Source organism: Pyxicephalus adspersus, unplaced genomic scaffold (genome assembly GCF_032062135.1).
Source record: "Pyxicephalus adspersus unplaced genomic scaffold, UCB_Pads_2.0 Sca210, whole genome shotgun sequence".
Taxonomy (NCBI): Eukaryota; Metazoa; Chordata; class Amphibia; order Anura; family Pyxicephalidae; genus Pyxicephalus; species Pyxicephalus adspersus.
The window spans coordinates 1-20,999 of NW_027317217.1; the positions used below are offsets into that span (position 1 = coordinate 1).

The window sequence follows — 20,999 nt, forward strand, 5'->3', positions numbered from 1 at the left end:
TCTATAGTTAGGCATTCAGGAACAGTTTGCGACAAAAACTTTCCCCCCTTATTCATATAACAGCCTTTTATAGGCTTAGGACCGTCCTGAGTAGAAAGTGGGGAAGGAAGCATGTGTGGCTCCTCTCCTATCCATATCATATATGTCATCATTCAGCCAATCACAAGAGGACAGCGGGCCCTGGCGGAACGCAGGAATAGGGGATCTGAGCACCTGTCTGGAGCAGAAAGGAAGTGCTAGTCTGAACATAGCCTGACATGCCCCAAGATGGAGATTGCATGGTAACTGGGTCTGAAATCGGGTAGATTGCCTATATTAAAAAAAAAGTTTACACTTATTCACACTGGTTACTACAATAGTTGACCTTTAGCAACATCACCCTTCAACTAGTTAAAATTATATATGTATATTATCAAAAAATGCATAGGTGTTTTCCCCAGCCCTGTTTAGCTGGGCGCACCACCTGGAAATTTTTAGTAATCACTGTTTTGGGTGGTTACTGAATAGTTGGGTCACAATACCTGGGCACTGGACAGTTGGGGCATAATACAAACTATAATTTGAAATAAGACATACTAAGGGGCTGGGCATTTAAATGTTGGAACAAACTATAGAGGGTGTTAAAATTCTGACAGTATTATAGGGGTTCCTGGATTCATTAACCCTGTCATAAGTAGACCTGCCTGCTTTTTGACCACCTGCATACAGCTTCTTCCCACCCGGTTGAAAATATTTTCTGGGGGGGAACACTTTAAAATACCTGTCCAGTGCTGGAGCACAACACGAGAAGTTCATACAGAGCTGCAGATTGGCCATATATGTACCCGATTGTCTCCTTAGCAGAAATCATGTCTATTTCAATTGAAGCAGCAGTTTCTGCAGGATAATCTGGTTTTATTGTGAGTTTGCTTTTAGTAAATAATTACTCCTACAATACTGTATGTATAGTGAGTACCAGTGGAATTTAGGAATTGTGAAATAAAGTTTTTGTAAAGCATAACATTTCTTGAGTATATATTTTTTTTTATTGTTTCAGAGATCCTGTAAATGCATCAATTGTAACTATAAGGTCATGGATAATGAGTGTGCCAGTTTACAAGTTAGGTGAATTTTGAACTTGTTTTAATGCACCAATTACATTCCAGTTCATGAAATTCAATACAATTCATAAATCCCAATAACCTAAATTACATCTGAAATGGTGGTGCTCTTTTTAATGCTTACTTAATGGAACAATCACTCAGATAAGAAAATTTTACTGTGCACTGAATTTTAGTTCTGATTTCTTGTTCTAGGTCAGGGCCTATTCACACCACGTGCCTTGGGCAACATTGCTTAATTCAGTCCTCGGGCACTGATTGGATAAATCCTTTGTTGTCAGTAGACCAGCACAAAGTTCAACATACTCCAACCCTTTACAGTGTGCGTTAAGGAAGAAAGATTAAGTATTTTGGCTTCTACAATGAGAAACCAAACCCCAATAACAGAACTTGTGTCAATGCACATCATAATTTAGAGGAAGGTGTGCCGTGTTTTCCCCAGCCCCTTTTAGCCGGGTGCAGCACCCGGCATCTTTTTAGCAACCACCTAGTTTTTTTTGGTAGTTACTCAAAATTTGGGGCACAATACCGGGGCTACCACCCACCTGCAGCATATTTTCACCCAGTGTAAAAAAATCTGAGGAGGAATCTGTGAATATAATCTTAGTGATTAAGAAAAGTACAGAAGCCAGATGATTAGTATACCAACCAGGCAGATAGAATTTTTAGAAATGGGTCAGCAGTGGCAGCTTATATATTTCCTTTAACCTTCGGTTCATACTGACCAAGTGACACTGAGAAAAAGGACTCCTCTGTGCCACAATCACAATGCTTTTTATGAACAGACTTTATCTTATATTATTGCAATTCTTTCCTGTATAAAACCACCTTGATGCACCCAATTACTAGGTGGTGGTTGATCCAGCCATTATGCTTTTCCAGGGTTGTTAGCACTGCCGCAGGTGTTTGGCAGCTAAGACTTAGGTTCTTGTGAAGTGTATTGGCTGTTGAGTGGGAGTCTTGTCAGTACTCGTATTGAGAATTGAGCTGCTCTAATCCCTCTTAAATGCTGGAGCTATTCTGTGTCCGTGCTCTGCTACCATCTGGTGAGGGATCCCTAAACTAAATGACTTGGGTGTCTGTTTAGTTTTTACTTCACCTTGATGAGTAAATGCATAGAAAAAATTAGAAAGATGTTTTCTGATCATTCTTTCACTTTAATTATTTGCTCATATTGTATTTATATATACACTTGCAATGCAAGTTTAGTTTAAATATATCTACTCTCCTTCTCATCTTTGATTAATCACTTACAATGATGCAGACCAGCTTTAATTCACAATAAAAACATTTTGGGACACAGTGGTTGAATGGAACTAATCAATTGTAACTGTATAAGTCCTGAAGTGCACAAAAAAGGAATGAATTTGTAAAGGAAACCTTTACTGATAAATGTGGAAGCAAACACTGTTGACCTCCTTATGAAAATGCTACGTGACGTCTTAAAAAATTTGATACTCTGACCTGAAACAAGCTTTGCAGTCTAGAGTAACGGGACTGCAGTCCAAACTCCTTTTATATGCCTACATGTTCCAAGTTGGTGACTTAGGAAAAGTATTAAAGCCATGGCATCAGAATGATAGCCTCGGGTACAGACATTTCAGATGATAGCATTGATGGCATCCATGCCTTGTCACTCTGACTTATGATCACCAGAATAATAAAACATTTTATCAGAGATTTGTCACCAAAATCATATTCTTCCTATTATTTTTAGCCTTGGGTTGAGCTGCCTGGGTATGAATTCTGTTTTGCTGAATTGATGGACACAAAATAAAATCATGTTTTTTCTGAACTGCAAGATGCTGGGTTACCTGTTGTATACAATGTGCAGGAGCAGCAGAATGTAGACGGTGAGCATTAGTTTGTGTAGGTCATTACATACAAGGACCATAGGCATCATGGAGCAAAATGAACATCAATCATTGTATAGGTTGGCCATGCACGGTTTATATTCCAAAGCACACGCAGGCCTTTCTAATGGTTCTGTGTCAGAGTTTTGCTGTGCTGCAATGGTTAACAGGAGTGTCAGGCTGCTGAGAATTTGGCTTGATAGGTCCCTGCAGGGAGAGAATTTGTGTGATTAGAAGGGATCTGGCGTTTGTGTGTTCCAGTCACATGGGTGCGTAGCCTAGATAGGAGCAAGGTTTATATAACGTGTTTATGTGGGAGGGGGATGAGGCTACTTCAATGCTGTCTCTGTTGGAGATGAGGGACGACAAGACCCAGATGTAGGTTGCCCGTTACTGCTTACACAACACTTGTTATATTCAGGGTCATTCCAAGCCACGAGATAGGAGAGAATGGTGTGCCGGTAACATTTTCTGGAATTCGATGGAGCAGCGGAAGCTTATGTTTCCTACTAACACAAAGGGTATTGGTGCGTGTTCATTTGACCTGCTTTACACTGAACCTGTATAAATACACACTGATGTATGTTTGGCACTTCTAACATTCCCTAAAAAAACACCGTATAAGTCTTCTGTAAAAGGCCAGTAAAAAGAGGGCTTCAAAAGGGATATTAAGGAGCCATATATATGGTATGTTGTATTTCTTAGCTAGGGATCAGGTATCATTATATTTTTTTCTCTTTTCCTTTTTTAGTACTTATTGACTGCACAATGCATTTCATCTATGAAGCACAAGGTAAAATAGTTTTAGAAGAGTGTGTGCTAGATTTGTGTAGTTCCTCCATGACAGCTGGAGAATTTAGGAAAGCTGGAAAGTGTTGAGCGTTGTATTTTACACTCAATGAAAATATTTGGATGTTTATGGACTTTTATAGCATTTTGGTGTTTATGCATGATGGTTAGCTTGTTTTAATTTGCTTTCACCTTTCCCGATCCCTTCCATCACCAATATTCTAACCACAGATAACTAACTAACAGCAATGTTTTGATGGGTAGATGTCAATTTGAAGGAGTGTGCATTCTAAGACAGCCTGGATTTTCAGTTGGATGTTGCTTTTTCAATAGGAGACCAATAGATTTATTTGTACAGGCAATGAAAGTCTTCACATTGGTTCAATATATGACCAGACCCGCAGCCTCCCTATCTTGTTGTATTGTAGATTGGAAATGTCTGTCAATAAGTTCAGTATAAATGCTGCCTTTCTAATATCTCTAATACAAGGTTTAGCAAATTCTGCTCACTGGTGACTGAAAAAAGCCTTTGTTGGTTAGCAGGGCCCGAGCAAGTGGCCTGTCACTGGTGTATTCATAGGTTATAGCTAAATTTCTCTACATAAACGCCCAGTTGGCTGGCCACAGTTATATGGTATAGCACAATGACATGAACAGCAGCCAGGTCTTTCAAGCGTGAAAGAATGACAATGCACAGGTTATTGAGTCCTCTTTTGGCAATATCAATAACACATCTACACTTTTACTGACCAATGCCAGTGTCAAGAATGTATTAATAATGCAATGTGATAAATGCAAGACCCATCAGTATTGAAACAGAAATTTTTAGGAGGGGTAGGAAGAAATTGTATGTGGGTGGTCGCCCCTGTATTGTAATCCAACTCTTCAGTAACTACTCAAAAACAGCCGGGTGGTTACTTTCAGGGTGGTGCCGGGTGGTGCACCCAGCTAAAAAGGGGCTGGGAAGAACACTGTCCATGAAACTCCAACTCTCTGCTTTCATTGTTCCTGAGTTTTTTCTTGACTGGTCCTAAAACTTTACAGCAAATCTTTGAAACCTTGCTCATTATTTAGTGCTGTATGCTATGAGCAGCGTTAGGCTGGTATGCCTGCCATAACCTTCTTCAAACTGGCAAGCAAATAATTGCCCTAATTATATATTCTTTTTTTCTTCTTGATGAACACCTGCATACCATTTTCTAATCAGAACCCCAGACAGACTGATAACCCCATTCAGCAATGATGAGCTCCCCTTGTATTCCCATTCTCCTGACCACCACCTACAACTTGTACACGCCACAGGGACTGCTGATGTGTTAACATAGCAACATATTCAGACATTCTTAGAGGTCACTGCTTGTTCTTTTTGGGGAGTGGGTAAAAAATTCCCTCAAACATCATCTAAAACTTGTTTTCTTTTATACCCAAAGTACTTTTTCAACATATGCACTCCAAAATTTAACATATTTTCCTTTTACTTAATCATTTTGAAAGTCATTTCTTTTGACATGGTACTTGTGTCTTTGTCTTTATATCTTGTTAGTTTGTATGTATATTTACATATGTATTTACATGTTATGTCTTTGAACAATGTTCTACATAATGTAATGTGTATTTGATATCCCCTGACTGCTAGAAAGCAAGCTTGTTGAAAAATGTACCAACCTTTCCAAAATTTAGGTGATCACATTATGACTTATTAAAAGTTTTCACAGATTTGGTTTTATTGAGATGTTTGAGCACCTTTTTACTTTTGTAAGACTTCCCTAGAATAAATAAGGCATGTCTTTCCTCTTTATGAGTAGGAAGCAAAGGGTGATGGTATGAGTAATGGGTAGGAGATGACTTGGATTGTACACGGATTGCATGAAGTAAATGGGAAGTTGGCAGTGGATTGTGAAATAGGAGCTGATGTTGGTAAGGTGTGAAGAACAGGACCTTGCGGAGATGGGATAGTGGGTAGGAGGAATTAGAGCAAATGCTGGGAGGGCAGCTGACAGAAGCTCATGGTGTAGTGAGGAAAGAAAACACATATATCATATTGGACTGAGAACAGCGAGCATGTATGTTCTGAAGGCCTGGAATGTGTCACATAATTAGAAGTTGGTCTGAAATTAAGATTCACGCAGGATGAGAGATCAAAAAAGAACAGTGTGCTTGTGTAATGGAATTTCAAATCAAGATCTGGGATATCGGAGGACATTTCTACACACAAGGATGGAGTTTTGCACACAAAATGGAGTCTTCTCTCCATTAACGGTTCTGGGTTTTTTCCTCTCGGGGTTGAGTTTTCTTAGTGTGTAACTTTTACCTTGCAAAACACAATAGAAACAAAGAAACATTAAAACATTCATAAGTGTATTATGAACAACTTTTGTGTGAATGCCTATGCCGTGTGAAAACAAAGTCCGAAAGTAATTTAGTTCTAAGGTTTTGTGTGTCAGGACATAATAAAAACTTATCAAGCCCTTAGCAGGTCCTAAAATTAGATAAATACAACCTCAGAAGAACAACATGACAAGGTATTTATTGAACAAAGACTAAGTCACAATGCAGAAAAAGTTTGTGGAAAAAAATGGGTACATCCTTACAACTTTAATTGGAATTAAGAAGGTAAATAGCAGCCATGATTAATTGATCATCTACAAGTTTGGCCATTCTAAGTGAAGGATTTTTGGCATTTCCCTGGTCTGGAGCACCCAGTGTTATAACAATTACAAGTAGGAAAGACTTTAGCACTGAATTTAGAAAGCAACAATTCCCAAAATGATGGCAATTGGCATGAGTCTAGGAAGGGTTATAGGACTATTTTCAAACAATTTGTCCATCATTCTACAGTAACAATGTTTTGTTCACAAGTGGAAAACATTCAAGCCAGTTTTCCTGGGGGAGGGCATCCGGGAAAATTCATCAGCATCCCTTTCTTTATGTTGCCATACTTTTCGGACCTAGGGTAGACTTGATATGTACAATGCTATCCTTGTTTACATTTATATTTATATTGAATATGTTTTTTTCTTTCACACAGGTTTATTTTTTCATATTGTTTGAGTGTTACGAAGCCTTTCTTTTAATGAAATGCCCAACCAGAGCAAAGATTTCCAACAGGATCTTTCATTGCAAGGACATCATATTCCCACTAAGACACAATTAGAACTACCAACTGGTGTACAACTTCAGTCAGCAGGATTTCTAACTGGACAGCATCATGTTTCCTCGGACATTTTTACCACAAGTCTTTATCTCCGACAAGGTGAATCTGTCTTACAGAGGTACAATACCAGTCATGTGTCACCATCTCAAGGTCTGATGCCTGGCTTGCCAGAATCTGGTGGCCTTGTCGATCCTCTATTAGTGGAGGCGGCTAATGTATCGCTCCCTAAGCCAGAAGATCATGCAAGCAATAAGGGCTCTACAACTAATGAGACTTCTGCCACAGGTAGAAACTGTATGTCATTTCAGACTGGAGACTCACAACAGCAATATGGTTCCTACAAGACAAATCCCACATTAATACCCCTTCAAGCTAAGGACCTCCAAAGCCATCATCAGCCTGAGGATCCTTCCAGCATTTCACCAGATGACATGGAGATGGGCAATGACTCAAGCAGCAATGAACTGGATGAAAATGGAAAGGAGCCTGAATTAAAAAGGTAATGTGTATGGAAATGAATATTATTATGGAAGTATTATGTTTAAAGCAAAAGTATAAAATATAGAAAATATATATATATATATATATATATATATTTTTTTTTTATGGAGACCTCATAGCTGATTTACTTTGCAATGCACTGCAGTTTAATTGCAGGAAAATTTATTTTTGTAAGAACAGATGAGGGGAACTGATATCTATATATAATTTGTTTTGCATGTATAAACCTGCATTCATCTTTTTGCTTGCATTAACCAAGGCATTCTGGTCTCTTGTCTCCCCGGACAAAAGCACTGGTATAGGGAAGTACACAACCTCCCTCCAGTATGAAGCAGTAGAGCCTAAAAAACAATTTTTAACTGGCAGGCCGGAACATTCTCATAGTATGGGTGGCTGGGAAAGTAGTTGTTTGAAAACATTCCTTGTCATGTACTATAGTTCCATCCTACATCACTAAAATATTGACATAGAGGTGGGGAGATGGGAACTTGGCTTGCAGCAGGGGCACGCAAGCCGTGGGAATGCTCCGAAGTGTTAAATGGCAATGGCATTAATGAAGGTTACAGCACTGGCAAGGAATCGAGGGGAATTGGGGGAACTGTTGTAGAGGTAAGTACCTCCCATATACTGGCAAGGCAGTTGGACAAAGGTGTTCTCCTGTTGGCTGGTACTCAACTATGTTCAAACTTTAGCAATATTCTTAAATTTACTCTTATTCTTACAAAATACAGTTGTTATGTATTGCTATTTCAGCTACATATATAGTCATGTAAAGAATTAAGTTGAAAAAATGTCAGCATTGAATAAGTTTGATACAGATAAAACGTACATGGTGTATTTATTCTTTTTAATAAACATTTACAAAAATGCAATGAGTGCACCCCTAAATCTACCACCACTTGAAATCTATAATCGGGAACACCTGGTTCTAACTTAAGGTGCATTAGAACCTCCTTTAGGGGATAGTCAGGTGGAGCCTGTTTTATTTTAACCTCAGATATTGAGGGTCTGGTGTTCTGCTTGCTCCTGGTGTGTGGTATTATTATGCCATGAATAAAAGGGATTTGGTATGGGCCTTTGGAAAGAAGCGTGTGATCTTTATGGCTTTCTATGTAATTTGTTGCATTTTTTTGAAAATTATTAAAAATTATTGACGGGAAAGAAGGTTGTGGATTCTTAAGGAGCCTTTCAAGAGCTTAATACATTTTAGCTAAATCATTCCACAAGAAGGAAAATAATCTACAAATGGCATTTATTCAAATGACTTCTAATGTGCCAGCCCACCAGCTTCAGTCCAAGGCCTCTTGATGTAGGTTAAATGAAAAATTAAAATAAAAAGTTTTTGTTCCATGTGAGTTTTCTTTTCTGCTTAATATAAATTATTCATATGATAGAAACATTGAATTTCTGTAGTCTGTACTATTCTAGAGGTAACTAGATTCATGGAGGCGCAGAACCCCTAAAGCCAACATTGGTGAGGTTGTGTGATGTGGGGTGGATCACAAAGGTGGTAGTTGTACACATTTTTTGTTGTTGTTTTTTTTTTTTTTGCAGGAAAGTGTTTTCTGTGTTTAGTGTTTATGCTATTTATGTTTGAACTGTAAGAACTTTGTTGAAATTATCAGTGATATTTTTATATTATTGGTTTATATATGGGTGAGCACTACTGATTCATGCATTGTTTTAGATATTGTTCACAGACATTCTGTGTACCTAATTAATTTATGGGCTTTAATATTTTGTATTTGGGAGTTATTAATGATTTAATGTTTGTGTGTTGCATCAATTTTTTTTTATAATATACAGCAGCCAGAAAGTGTGAATCCATCACTTTACCTCATTTACCATACATTTTTTTAATAAGTAGTATTTGTATAAAAGGGCGGGAAGTGGCAGCCTCCATATTTTCAGTATAGGTTTCTTTTAATAGAACATCACTTGATTATTCAACATTTAGTAGTACGGATTTGCTGCTTGGCAATCACATTTTAATTATCAATGTTATGTATTAGAAAGGTATTATAAACATTATAAATACTTGAAGAGCTTTACTTCTGTTTTTTTTCCCAACAAATGAGGTGTTTAGCACGACTCCAAGCACCAAAATTAATGCTTGATGTCTTCAAAAACTTAAAAACAAAAATTGCTTTCAGTTTTTATTATCCCTCTTCATCTTCCCCCCACCTACACTGACCTAAGCTAACCCATTCTACCCCTCTATATTTCAGTACAAATCAAGATCCATGCAGCGTTTCTCTGCATTCCCCCCCTAATCTGCTGCACTTACCCCATTGACATCTGTTGGGCACCATCAATAAATACCTTGTTATAAAACAACTTATGGAAGTCATTGGGTCTGTAGTGGGCTGTCCACATGCTGTGAGGGAATTTAAACAATAGCTGTACCCAGTACTTGGATCTCCGTGAACTGTGTAAGAGAAGGTGGATTAGGTTAGGTCTGTGTAGGGAAGGGGGAAAAGTATAAAAGTTACATAAATACAACTATACTTATTTAGGTTTATAGCAATTTGTGCTATCTAAAGTAGCACCTTTTGCAAGATTGAACCTGTGTGCATCATTGTGACTCGGACACAATGTGACTCGGACACAATGATAAACCTGTTGCCTATTCCCTAGTTGTACTTCCTTGGACCATTTTTGGTAAATACAAATCACTGTATACCAGTACCCCTCCAAAATATCTGTTGATGAGACCCTCATGTTTGCCATTTTTTCCCCTGTTGCTAACACATACCATGTTTCCTCGCTGCCTTATGTATCCCACCCCTGGGTTGGATATAATATATTATTATTATTACACAGTATTTATATTGCGCCGACAAAGACCGTAGTCATGTCACAGCTTACTTATATCAATACTCTTTAAATAAAAAAAAAATGCGCTTCTAGTGTTGTACATCCAGATCACATTAATACAGAAGAATAGTAAATTCTTGGTATGTAATCTCAGCTCTCTCTTATTTAGAAACACCCTCATTACATCAATACAAACATTACATTACACATCATCTCAGATCTGTTTTGTATTTTTTTTTTATTTGAACAGTTTTGGTTTAAAGAGCATATCTTTATTATACGCCTAAGGGTTTGTTCCAACGGTTTCCTAATTAATCAGTGATGAATTCACTGAAAAAGTGTATCCTCTCCAGCCTTGAAGAGCTTTAATAAATCAAGCCCATTATATGTAGAATCCTAATAGTGGGTGCAGTTCAGAGGTGTATGGAAGCAATAATCGCAAGGCAACCTCATTTCCAGTCTGAACTAATCCTATATCCCCCTACCTTGTTAAATCATTGAATGAAAAAATATGTTAAATGATTTCCACAATGAATTCAGGTAAGGGGTATTTTGTGTTTCATTCAGTGGGAGATGTTTATTATGTATTATTTTAGCTATATTTTCTTTGCTTTCAGTGGCTCCAGTTTCCAGCCTCCTCCTTGCAGTTCGAGCGCGTTTTCCTTGATGATGGCAGATTCTGAACATAATCCATCTACTAGTGGTTACAGGTAAGATACTGAACATTCTGTTTTTTTGTTTTTTTTTTTTTTCTCATAAGAACTTGAGTTTTTATCCAAATTTTTGTCTCCCTATTATATTAGTTGTATTCTACTTTTCTTACAATGTGAAAAGAAATGACCTGGACATAAAGGAAAAATTAAATTAGAGGGTGGTGAGCATTTGCTATAATCAGCAAGCATGCAGAATATCTCTAATCAATGCCAATGTATGCTCTTTGCAGCAGTGAGCAGCCAGCTAAAGCCAAAACCCAAAAGGAATTGCTGAAAATACTGAAAGAACTTCGCTCTTGTCTCCCCCCTGAGAAGAGTTTTCGGGGCAAGTCAAGCACTGCTGCCTCTCTCCGCTATGCTCTGCACTGCATTCAGCAGGTTAAAGGTAATGTACACATTCTATAAATATAATCATACTATGTGAGAGTATTTTTTGCAGGTATTTTTGTACATTAAAGAGAACCTGCACCCAGACTATGCATACTAAAGCATTTACAAATTTCCAGCTTGCAGGAAAAAAAAACATTTAAAACAAGCGCACTTTTCTCTAAACATTGGAGAGAATTTAGTGTTCAAAGGTCACTGAAATCCTACAGCAGAATTTTGATAATAACCTTTTTTCTAATATAAATCAGCAGATGTTTCTAGGTTTTTAGAAACCAACTGAAACCTGACTCTAGAGAGCACAGGAATGGCTTGTTTTAAAGCCATGTTAGTGCTTGCTGTATACATCTATAGCAGTTTGTTTACAGAATTTGCTAGGCAGTTGTGCTTGCTCACTTGTAGACCTTTTTTTTTGTCAATCCATGTGGGTTTATATGAGCTACCATCGGAGAAGATTTTTTTCAGATGGTTGTAAATATAAGAGTTCTAATACCCAAATGATGTATATGAAATTTGCAGCATACTCAATTAATTCCTTGGTATTTTAACATCAGATTTGTTGGAACACCATTTTTATCATTGGTCATATTTTGGACGAAATGTTGGGTGGTTGAATCACTCATTGACTTCCTATATTATTTTATTTTGCTTTGTTCTACATTATGGAGGTTGCCTCATTGGGAATGCGACTCCTCTTAGTGAAAGAGAAGTTTTATGATATCAGTTATTTGGCATCAGATTTAAGCACATGAAAAGGGATAACTTTCTTCTAGAGAATCCTTGAGATCTTTAAAGCCAGATGGTGGTTCAGTTTTTATTGCAAAAATATTCGCTTTAATGGCTAATAATTGGAAGCATCTAAGCTTAAATGGCCACTTAAAGCAGGGCTTAAAAAAACTAATATTTTTTAAAGGAAACCTTTACTGATAAATGTGGAAGCAAACACTGTTGACCTCCTTATGAAAATGCTACGTGACGTCTTAAAAAATTTGATACTCTGACCTGAAACAAGCTTTGCAGTCTAGAGTAACGGGACTGCAGTCCAAACTCCTTTTATATGCCTACATGTTCCAAGTTGGTGACTTAGGAAAAGTATTAAAGCCATGGCATCAGAATGATAGCCTCGGGTACAGACATTTCAGATGATAGCATTGATGGCATCCATGCCTTGTCACTCTGACTTATGATCACCAGAATAATAAAACATTTTATCAGAGATTTGTCACCAAAATCATATTCTTCCTATTATTTTTAGCCTTGGGTTGAGCTGCCTGGGTATGAATTCTGTTTTGCTGAATTGATGGACACAAAATAAAATCATGTTTTTTCTGAACTGCAAGATGCTGGGTTACCTGTTGTATACAATGTGCAGGAGCAGCAGAATGTAGACGGTGAGCATTAGTTTGTGTAGGTCATTACATACAAGGACCATAGGCATCATGGAGCAAAATGAACATCAATCATTGTATAGGTTGGCCATGCACGGTTTATATTCCAAAGCACACGCAGGCCTTTCTAATGGTTCTGTGTCAGAGTTTTGCTGTGCTGCAATGGTTAACAGGAGTGTCAGGCTGTTGAGAATTTGGCTTGATAGGTCCCTGCAGGGAGAGAATTTGTGTGATTAGAAGGGATCTGGCGTTTGTGTGTTCCAGTCACATGGGTGCGTAGCCTAGATAGGAGCAAGGTTTATATAACGTGTTTATGTGGGAGGGGGATGAGGCTACTTCAATGCTGTCTCTGTTGGAGATGAGGGACGACAAGACCCAGATGTAGGTTGCCCGTTACTGCTTACACAACACTTGTTATATTCAGGGTCATTCCAAGCCACGAGATAGGAGAGAATGGTGTGCCGGTAACATTTTCTGGAATTCGATGGAGCAGCGGAAGCTTATGTTTCCTACTAACACAAAGGGTATTGGTGCGTGTTCATTTGACCTGCTTTACACTGAACCTGTATAAATACACACTGATGTATGTTTGGCACTTCTAACATTCCCTAAAAAAACACCGTATAAGTCTTCTGTAAAAGGCCAGTAAAAAGAGGGCTTCAAAAGGGATATTAAGGAGCCATATATATGGTATGTTGTATTTCTTAGCTAGGGATCAGGTATCATTATATTTTTTTCTCTTTTCCTTTTTTAGTACTTATTGACTGCACAATGCATTTCATCTATGAAGCACAAGGTAAAATAGTTTTAGAAGAGTGTGTGCTAGATTTGTGTAGTTCCTCCATGACAGCTGGAGAATTTAGGAAAGCTGGAAAGTGTTGAGCGTTGTATTTTACACTCAATGAAAATATTTGGATGTTTATGGACTTTTATAGCATTTTGGTGTTTATGCATGATGGTTAGCTTGTTTTAATTTGCTTTCACCTTTCCCGATCCCTTCCATCACCAATATTCTAACCACAGATAACTAACTAACAGCAATGTTTTGATGGGTAGATGTCAATTTGAAGGAGTGTGCATTCTAAGACAGCCTGGATTTTCAGTTGGATGTTGCTTTTTCAATAGGAGACCAATAGATTTATTTGTACAGGCAATGAAAGTCTTCACATTGGTTCAATATATGACCAGACCCGCAGCCTCCCTATCTTGTTGTATTGTAGATTGGAAATGTCTGTCAATAAGTTCAGTATAAATGCTGCCTTTCTAATATCTCTAATACAAGGTTTAGCAAATTCTGCTCACTGGTGACTGAAAAAAGCCTTTGTTGGTTAGCAGGGCCCGAGCAAGTGGCCTGTCACTGGTGTATTCATAGGTTATAGCTAAATTTCTCTACATAAACGCCCAGTTGGCTGGCCACAGTTATATGGTATAGCACAATGACATGAACAGCAGCCAGGTCTTTCAAGCGTGAAAGAATGACAATGCACAGGTTATTGAGTCCTCTTTTGGCAATATCAATAACACATCTACACTTTTACTGACCAATGCCAGTGTCAAGAATGTATTAATAATGCAATGTGATAAATGCAAGACCCATCAGTATTGAAACAGAAATTTTTAGGAGGGGTAGGAAGAAATTGTATGTGGGTGGTCGCCCCTGTATTGTAATCCAACTCTTCAGTAACTACTCAAAAACAGCCGGGTGGTTACTTTCAGGGTGGTGCCGGGTGGTGCACCCAGCTAAAAAGGGGCTGGGAAGAACACTGTCCATGAAACTCCAACTCTCTGCTTTCATTGTTCCTGAGTTTTTTCTTGACTGGTCCTAAAACTTTACAGCAAATCTTTGAAACCTTGCTCATTATTTAGTGCTGTATGCTATGAGCAGCGTTAGGCTGGTATGCCCGCCATAACCTTCTTCAAACTGGCAAGCAAATAATTGCCCTAATTATATATTCTTTTTTTCTTCTTGATGAACACCTGCATACCATTTTCTAATCAGAACCCCAGACAGACTGATAACCCCATTCAGCAATGATGAGCTCCCCTTGTATTCCCATTCTCCTGACCACCACCTACAACTTGTACACGCCACAGGGACTGCTGATGTGTTAACATAGCAACATATTCAGACATTCTTAGAGGTCACTGCTTGTTCTTTTTGGGGAGTGGGTAAAAAATTCCCTCAAACATCATCTAAAACTTGTTTTCTTTTATACCCAAAGTACTTTTTCAACATATGCACTCCAAAATTTAACATATTTTCCTTTTACTTAATCATTTTGAAAGTCATTTCTTTTGACATGGTACTTGTGTCTTTGTCTTTATATCTTGTTAGTTTGTATGTATATTTACATATGTATTTACATGTTATGTCTTTGAACAATGTTCTACATAATGTAATGTGTATTTGATATCCCCTGACTGCTAGAAAGCAAGCTTGTTGAAAAATGTACCAACATTTCCAAAATTTAGGTGATCACATTATGACTTATTAAAAGTTTTCACAGATTTGGTTTTATTGAGATGTTTGAGCACCTTTTTACTTTTGTAAGACTTCCCTAGAATAAATAAGGCATGTCTTTCCTCTTTATGAGTAGGAAGCAAAGGGTGATGGTATGAGTAATGGGTAGGAGATGACTTGGATTGTACACGGATTGCATGAAGTAAATGGGAAGTTGGCAGTGGATTGTGAAATAGGAGCTGATGTTGGTAAGGTGTGAAGAACAGGACCTTGCGGAGATGGGATAGTGGGTAGGAGGAATTAGAGCAAATGCTGGGAGGGCAGCTGACAGAAGCTCATGGTGTAGTGAGGAAAGAAAACACATATATCATATTGGACTGAGAACAGCGAGCATGTATGTTCTGAAGGCCTGGAATGTGTCACATAATTAGAAGTTGGTCTGAAATTAAGATTCACGCAGGATGAGAGATCAAAAAAGAACAGTGTGCTTGTGTAATGGAATTTCAAATCAAGATCTGGGATATCGGAGGACATTTCTACACACAAGGATGGAGTTTTGCACACAAAATGGAGTCTTCTCTCCATTAACGGTTCTGGGTTTTTTCCTCTCGGGGTTGAGTTTTCTTAGTGTGTAACTTTTACCTTGCAAAACACAATAGAAACAAAGAAACATTAAAACATTCATAAGTGTATTATGAACAACTTTTGTGTGAATGCCTATGCCGTGTGAAAACAAAGTCCGAAAGTAATTTAGTTCTAAGGTTTTGTGTGTCAGGACATAATAAAAACTTATCAAGCCCTTAGCAGGTCCTAAAATTAGATAAATACAACCTCAGAAGAACAACATGACAAGGTATTTATTGAACAAAGACTAAGTCACAATGCAGAAAAAGTTTGTGGAAAAAAATGGGTACATCCTTACAACTTTAATTGGAATTAAGAAGGTAAATAGCAGCCATGATTAATTGATCATCTACAAGTTTGGCCATTCTAAGTGAAGGATTTTTGGCATTTCCCTGGTCTGGAGCACCCAGTGTTATAACAATTACAAGTAGGAAAGACTTTAGCACTGAATTTAGAAAGCAACAATTCCCAAAATGATGGCAATTGGCATGAGTCTAGGAAGGGTTATAGGACTATTTTCAAACAATTTGTCCATCATTCTACAGTAACAATGTTTTGTTCACAAGTGGAAAACATTCAAGCCAGTTTTCCTGGGGGAGGGCATCCGGGAAAATTCATCAGCATCCCTTTCTTTATGTTGCCATACTTTTCAGACCTAGGGTAGACTTGATATGTACAATGCTATCCTTGTTTACATTTATATTTATATTGAATATGTTTTTTTCTTTCACACAGGTTTATTTTTTCATATTGTTTGAGTGTTACGAAGCCTTTCTTTTAATGAAATGCCCAACCAGAGCAAAGATTTCCAACAGGATCTTTCATTGCAAGGACATCATATTCCCACTAAGACACAATTAGAACTACCAACTGGTGTACAACTTCAGTCAGCAGGATTTCTAACTGGACAGCATCATGTTTCCTCGGACATTTTTACCACAAGTCTTTATCTCCGACAAGGTGAATCTGTCTTACAGAGGTACAATACCAGTCATGTGTCACCATCTCAAGGTCTGATGCCTGGCTTGCCAGAATCTGGTGGCCTTGTCGATCCTCTATTAGTGGAGGCGGCTAATGTATCGCTCCCTAAGCCAGAAGATCATGCAAGCAATAAGGGCTCTACAACTAATGAGACTTCTGCCACAGGTAGAAACTGTATGTCATTTCAGACTGGAGACTCACAACAGCAATATGGTTCCTACAAGACAAATCCCACATTAATACCCCTTCAAGCTAAGGACCTCCAAAGCCATCATCAGCCTGAGGATCCTTCCAGCATTTCACCAGATGACATGGAGATGGGCAATGACTCAAGCAGCAATGAACTGGATGAAAATGGAAAGGAGCCTGAATTAAAAAGGTAATGTGTATGGAAATGAATATTATTATGGAAGTATTATGTTTAAAGCAAAAGTATAAAATATAGAAAATATATATATATATATATATATATATATTTTTTTTTTATGGAGACCTCATAGCTGATTTACTTTGCAATGCACTGCAGTTTAATTGCAGGAAAATTTATTTTTGTAAGAACAGATGAGGGGAACTGATATCTATATATAATTTGTTTTGCATGTATAAACCTGCATTCATCTTTTTGCTTGCATTAACCAAGGCATTCTGGTCTCTTGTCTCCCCGGACAAAAGCACTGGTATAGGGAAGTACACAACCTCCCTCCAGTATGAAGCAGTAGAGCCTAAAAAACAATTTTTAACTGGCAGGCCGGAACATTCTCATAGTATGGGTGGCTGGGAAAGTAGTTGTTTGAAAACATTCCTTGTCATGTACTATAGTTCCATCCTACATCACTAAAATATTGACATAGAGGTGGGGAGATGGGAACTTGGCTTGCAGCAGGGGCACGCAAGCCGTGGGAATGCTCCGAAGTGTTAAATGGCAATGGCATTAATGAAGGTTACAGCACTGGCAAGGAATCGAGGGGAATTGGGGGAACTGTTGTAGAGGTAAGTACCTCCCATATACTGGCAAGGCAGTTGGACAAAGGTGTTCTCCTGTTGGCTGGTACTCAACTATGTTCAAACTTTAGCAATATTCTTAAATTTACTCTTATTCTTACAAAATACAGTTGTTATGTATTGCTATTTCAGCTACATATATAGTCATGTAAAGAATTAAGTTGAAAAAATGTCAGCATTGAATAAGTTTGATACAGATAAAACGTACATGGTGTATTTATTCTTTTTAATAAACATTTACAAAAATGCAATGAGTGCACCCCTAAATCTACCACCACTTGAAATCTATAATCGGGAACACCTGGTTCTAACTTAAGGTGCATTAGAACCTCCTTTAGGGGATAGTCAGGTGGAGCCTGTTTTATTTTAACCTCAGATATTGAGGGTCTGGTGTTCTGCTTGCTCCTGGTGTGTGGTATTATTATGCCATGAATAAAAGGGATTTGGTATGGGCCTTTGGAAAGAAGCGTGTGATCTTTATGGCTTTCTATGTAATTTGTTGCATTTTTTTGAAAATTATTAAAAATTATTGACGGGAAAGAAGGTTGTGGATTCTTAAGGAGCCTTTCAAGAGCTTAATACATTTTAGCTAAATCATTCCACAAGAAGGAAAATAATCTACAAATGGCATTTATTCAAATGACTTCTAATGTGCCAGCCCACCAGCTTCAGTCCAAGGCCTCTTGATGTAGGTTAAATGAAAAATTAAAATAAAAAGTTTTTGTTCCATGTGAGTTTTCTTTTCTGCTTAATATAAATTATTCATATGATAGAAACATTGAATTTCTGTAGTCTGTACTATTCTAGAGGTAACTAGATTCATGGAGGCGCAGAACCCCTAAAGCCAACATTGGTGAGGTTGTGTGATGTGGGGTGGATCACAAAGGTGGTAGTTGTACACATTTTTTGTTGTTGTTTTTTTTTTTTTTGCAGGAAAGTGTTTTCTGTGTTTAGTGTTTATGCTATTTATGTTTGAACTGTAAGAACTTTGTTGAAATTATCAGTGATATTTTTATATTATTGGTTTATATATGGGTGAGCACTACTGATTCATGCATTGTTTTAGATATTGTTCACAGACATTCTGTGTACCTAATTAATTTATGGGCTTTAATATTTTGTATTTGGGAGTTATTAATGATTTAATGTTTGTGTGTTGCATCAATTTTTTTTTATAATATACAGCAGCCAGAAAGTGTGAATCCATCACTTTACCTCATTTACCATACATTTTTTTAATAAGTAGTATTTGTATAAAAGGGCGGGAAGTGGCAGCCTCCATATTTTCAGTATAGGTTTCTTTTAATAGAACATCACTTGATTATTCAACATTTAGTAGTACGGATTTGCTGCTTGGCAATCACATTTTAATTATCAATGTTATGTATTAGAAAGGTATTATAAACATTATAAATACTTGAAGAGCTTTACTTCTGTTTTTTTTCCCAACAAATGAGGTGTTTAGCACGACTCCAAGCACCAAAATTAATGCTTGATGTCTTCAAAAACTTAAAAACAAAAATTGCTTTCAGTTTTTATTATCCCTCTTCATCTTCCCCCCACCTACACTGACCTAAGCTAACCCATTCTACCCCTCTATATTTCAGTACAAATCAAGATCCATGCAGCGTTTCTCTGCATTCCCCCCCTAATCTGCTGCACTTACCCCATTGACATCTGTTGGGCACCATCAATAAATACTTTTTTATAAAACAACTTATGGAAGTCATTGGGTCTGTAGTGGGCTGTCCACATGCTGTGAGGGAATTTAAACAATAGCTGTACCCAGTACTTGGATCTCCGTGAACTGTGTAAGAGAAGGTGGATTAGGTTAGGTCTGTGTAGGGAAGGGGGAAAAGTATAAAAGTTACATAAATACAACTATACTTATTTAGGTTTATAGCAATTTGTGCTATCTAAAGTAGCACCTTTTGCAAGATTGAACCTGTGTGCATCATTGTGACTCGGACACAATGTGACTCGGACACAATGATAAACCTGTTGCCAATTCCCTAGTTGTACTTCCTTGGACCATTTTTGGTAAATACAAATCACTGTATACCAGTACCCCTCCAAAATATCTGTTGATGAGACCCTCATGTTTGCCATTTTTTCCCCTGTTGCTAACACATACCATGTTTCCTCGCTGCCTTATGTATCCCACCCCTGGGTTGGATATAATATATTATTATTATTACACAGTATTTATATTGCGCCGACAAAGACCGTAGTCATGTCACAGCTTACTTATATCAATACTCTTTAAATAAAAAAAAAATGCGCTTCTAGTGTTGTACATCCAGATCACATTAATACAGAAGAATAGTAAATTCTTGGTATGTAATCTCAGCTCTCTCTTATTTAGAAACACCCTCATTACATCAATACAAACATTACATTACACATCATCTCAGATCTGTTTTGTATTTTTTTTTTATTTGAACAGTTTTGGTTTAAAGAGCATATCTTTATTATACGCCTAAGGGTTTGTTCCAACGGTTTCCTAATTAATCAGTGATGAATTCACTGAAAAAGTGTATCCTCTCCAGCCTTGAAGAGCTTTAATAAATCAAGCCCATTATATGTAGAATCCTAATAGTGGGTGCAGTTCAGAGGTGTATGGAAGCAATAATCGCAAGGCAACCTCATTTCCAGTCTGAACTAATCCTATATCCCCCTACCTTGTTAAATCATTGAATGAAAAAATATGTTAAATGATTTCCACAATGAATTCAGGTAAGGGGTATTTTGTGTTTCATTCAGTGGGAGATGTTTATTATGTATTATTTTAGCTATATTTTCTTTGCTTTCAGTGGCTCCAGTTTCCAGCCTCCTCCTTGCAGTTCGAGCGCGTTTTCCTTGATGATGGCAGATTCTGAACATAATCCATCTACTAGTGGTTACAGGTAAGATACTGAACATTCTGTTTTTTTGTTTTTTTTTTTTTTCTCATAAGAACTTGAGTTTTTATCCAAATTTTTGTCTCCCTATTATATTAGTTGTATTCTACTTTTCTTACAATGTGAAAAGAAATGACCTGGACATAAAGGAAAAATTAAATTAGAGGGTGGTGAGCATTTGCTATAATCAGCAAGCATGCAGAATATCTCTAATCAATGCCAATGTATGCTCTTTGCAGCAGTGAGCAGCCAGCTAAAGCCAAAACCCAAAAGGAATTGCTGAAAATACTGAAAGAACTTCGCTCTTGTCTCCCCCCTGAGAAGAGTTTTCG

General features: G+C 37.5%; 1 protein-coding gene across 1 annotated transcript; it reads left to right on the forward strand.

The window, feature by feature from the left end:
• Nucleotides 1–3,699: 3,699 nt before the first annotated feature.
• Nucleotides 3,700–20,673, forward strand: LOC140344930 (uncharacterized; the record flags this gene model as incomplete). The annotated part of the gene is made up of 6 exons (XM_072432116.1): nucleotides 3,700–3,746; nucleotides 6,771–7,395; nucleotides 10,832–10,924; nucleotides 11,158–11,312; nucleotides 16,544–17,144; nucleotides 20,581–20,673. Coding segments are annotated over exons 2-6 (1,517 nt in total), but the record flags the coding sequence as incomplete, so codon positions are not given.
• Nucleotides 20,674–20,999: the final 326 nt, after the last annotated feature.